The sequence below is a fragment of the Nicotiana tomentosiformis genome, chromosome 11 (assembly GCF_000390325.3).
Source record: "Nicotiana tomentosiformis chromosome 11, ASM39032v3, whole genome shotgun sequence".
In the NCBI taxonomy this organism is placed as follows: Eukaryota; Viridiplantae; Streptophyta; class Magnoliopsida; order Solanales; family Solanaceae; genus Nicotiana; species Nicotiana tomentosiformis.
The window spans coordinates 101,577,777-101,581,398 of NC_090822.1; the positions used below are offsets into that span (position 1 = coordinate 101,577,777).

Below are 3,622 nucleotides of genomic sequence, written 5' to 3' on the forward strand. Positions count from 1 at the left end.
CATGGAGGACAAGATGCGGGAGTTGAGACTGAGATAGTTCGGGCACGTGCAGAGGAGGAGTACGGATCCTCCTGTTAGGAGGTGTGAGAGGCTGGTCATGGCGGGGCAGAGAAGGGTAGAGGTAGGCCGAAGAAGTATTGGGGAAAGGTGATTAGGTATGACACGCTACTTCAACTCACTGAGGACATCACCTAGGATAGAAGGGTGTGGAGGTCGAGGATTATGGTAGAAGGCTAGTAGGTAGCCGAGAGTTCCCCGTTCTTTTCTAGTAGTATTAGTAGCTCTCTTGTTTTTTTCGTATTCTTTGACCTCTAGTATTTGCTTATTATTTTGTTCGCTCCGTGTATCGTATTTTTCAGTTTGTTACTATTTAATGCTACTTTTTCTTTTACTTGTTGTTTTTGTTGTTGTTGTTGTTGTCGTCGTCGTCTTTTTCTCCTTTTCTTTATCATCCTTTATCTCCCTATTCTTTCATTCTTCTTCCTCTTTCTTCTTTGTCTTCTTCCCTTCTCTCTTTTCACCTTTTCTTGAGTCGAGGGTCTACCGGAGATAGCCTCTCTACCTCGTCAGGTAAACGTAAGATTTGCGTACACACTACACTCCTCAAATCCTACTTGTAGGATTATACTGGGTATGTTGTTGTAATTTATTTTTAATATTATATTTATCTTATTATAGAATAATAATGATATGAGTTGAGTTTAAAGAAAGAAGTCGGAATTCATAGTTGACGTCAATTTTGTTTGGGAGTTGAGACGGAGACAAGTAATTGTTGTTGTTAATTATTTCCATGCTTCCTGCTGTTTTTTAGAATATCCTCTTTCTAAGCTATTAAAAGAATTCAAAACGTAAAGTGAATAACCTTAGAATAATCAAATTAAATACTGAAATGATTACAGATGGAATATGTGACGATTCTCTGGCTTCGTCATATAACAATTTGACTTCCGCTATAACGAAGACTGAAAGTTGTCGGTCTAGTCTAACAATGACTCATATATTTTATTACTAGCGAATCTCTTATTAAGAAGGTTTAATAGAAAATTCGCATAATAAAGGTTATCCTCCATATGAATGAATTGGATTTACAATATTGTGTTGTCACTTATCACGTAAGCGATTATGCTATTGGAACAGCCTAACGTATATGCACTACATCAGATGATCACTGCATTATATGCAGCTGTAAAGTTGGCAAGAGATAATTGAAGTTCAATAAAAAAACATTATTGTGATGAAAGTCAAACCCTATGTTACAACCTTAAAATTAATTTAAAATAGAAAAAGAAAAAGGAGCTAAAGCTAGCTGTGAAGCATCTTTAGGAACCAGCTACGATGACTAATTAACCACATGTATACAGAGCTAATTAATTAGTCGAGTTTGAACATTTGACGCTTGAACATGCCGTTAAACTAACACGCACTAGATTTTTTGTTTCTCATCCTGTATTAATCGCTTTAGGTTTCTGTTAATTAGAATTCGCAATATGTAATGTCACTAAAGGAGAGTATTAATTCCACACTCAAAGCTTGAACCCAAAATCTTTAATTAAGAGGGCAGATCTACCACAATTTTTGATGGTCCATATCTTCTTTTCGTTTGTTCTTATTTTACTCAATGCCAACTTTTTTTGTGTGTATACAAGACAAACACGTCTTAAACAATAGAAGGGAGAATAGGTATGCACGACTCTATAAATACCTAAGTCATGCCTTCGCCAGTCTTCTTAATTTCCATGTTCCCTTAGCCAAAAACAAAGGAGAAAATCATGAAGATAAGAATAGAAAGTTCAAGAATCATTAAACCTTTCTATGAAAACACCCCTCCTCCAACTACAAGTCACATTTCCCTTAGTGTCTTTGATAAGGTCACATATGATGCTCATATTGCTATAATATATGCATATCGCCCTCCCACTCCACCAAATGCTGCTATTGAATTAGGTTTTCAAAAAGCTTTAGCAATTTATCGAGAATGGGCAGGGAGATTAGGCAAAGACGAACATGAAAATCCAGTGATTCAACTCAATGATGAAGGTGTTAGATTCGTCGAGGCATCGGTCGATAGCACCCTTGATCAAGTAATGCCTTACAAACCGTCACCATCTTTGCTCAACTTACACCCTAGCTTGAATGATGTGAAAGAATTGGTGCAAGTTCAACTAACAAGGTTCACTTGTGGCTCTTTGGTGGTTGGTTTTACTGCCCACCACACTCTGGCGGATGGCCATTCCACTAGCAACTTCTTGGTTGCATGGGGTCAAGCTTGTCGAGGCCTCAGAGTCAATCCACTTCCTTTGCATGATCGTACAATTTTTAACCCTCGAAATCCTCCTATGATTGAGTATAACCATAAGGGGGTGGAATTCATGTCCAAGTTTAAAAAAGAGCGTTCGTTCAATGAGGTTCATCATATATCAGAAGATATAGTTGTACACAAAGTCCATTTCACAGTTGAGTTTCTTGCCAAACTTAAAGCTAAGGCTTCTTCTATGAATAGCAACAATAAACCCTATAGCACCTTTGAAAGTCTCGTGGCGCATTTATGGAGGTCAATAACTAAAGCTCGTGGATTAAGTGGGTTTGAGACTACTCAAATAAGAATCTCAGTCAATGGTAGAACGAGGTTGAATCCAAGAATACCCAATGAGTACTTTGGAAACTTAGTCCTTTGGGCATTTCCAACTGCAAAAGTGAAAGACCTATTGCTAGAGCCTCTTTCATATGCAACAAAACTCATTCATGACGCTGTTACAAAAGTAAACAACAACTATTTCAAATCGTTCATTGACTTTGCCAATACGAAAGTAAAAGAAGAAGATCTCATCTCAACAGCGGACATGAACAAGCACATACTTTGCCCTAATATTGAAGTGGACAGTTGGTTAAGGTTTCCATTCTATGACTTAGATTTTGGAACCGGTTGTCCTTACATTTTCATGCCTTCTTATTTTCCAACAGAAGGCATGATGTTTCTTGTACCATCCTTCATTGGAGATGGAAGTATTGATGTCTTTATCCCTCTATTCGAAGACAAGTTGCCCACTTTCAAGAAAATTTGCTATTCCTTAGACTTGCTTGCAGATTAAAAACTTCAAAAAAAAATTATTAGTCTGTTCTTTCTTTTTTACCTCTTGTTCATTTTTACTTTTACAATTTTACTTAGTCTTCTTTATCAATAAATGACATTGCTGTCCTACAAATTTAGGAGTCGTTGATTCCTACGGTTATACTTCTTCCCTATATACTTGTAATAATTTTCTTTGCAGAGGAGATGTCAAATACAGAGATATCTTATTCACACATGGCACATCCTGTCAAGATTTTTTCTGCTTTTGTTTTTGTTTCCAACAAGTATTTTGACTATTGTAGGAGTCTATCAATATGTAAAGTACCTAGAGGGTAAAAACTTGCCCGTACTTACGTTTACTACAAGCAAATAAATAAATGACACTTGTCACTATATTTAACTATAATTGTTACTTGTTAGTACTTAACTATGGTTTGCTGCCTTTTATTTTGTACATGATCTTAAATAATAATATAAAATTAAATTATACTTGATCACCTTGCTATTCCCTCGTGTGCTCAATGGCAAGTAGATTGAATAAAAATAGTGAAT

At 36.3% G+C, this 3,622-nt stretch overlaps 1 protein-coding gene across 1 annotated transcript; it reads left to right on the plus strand.

Annotated features, from left to right (window-relative positions):
* The first annotated feature begins 1,717 nt into the window (after positions 1-1,717).
* On the plus strand, positions 1,718-3,305 carry LOC104108722 (agmatine hydroxycinnamoyltransferase 1-like). Its single transcript, XM_009617827.4, has one exon. It carries the CDS (start codon positions 1,770-1,772, stop codon positions 3,087-3,089), a length of 1,320 nt encoding a protein of 439 aa, XP_009616122.1. The 5' UTR covers positions 1,718-1,769; the 3' UTR covers positions 3,090-3,305.
* The last annotated feature ends 317 nt before the right edge of the window (positions 3,306-3,622 follow it).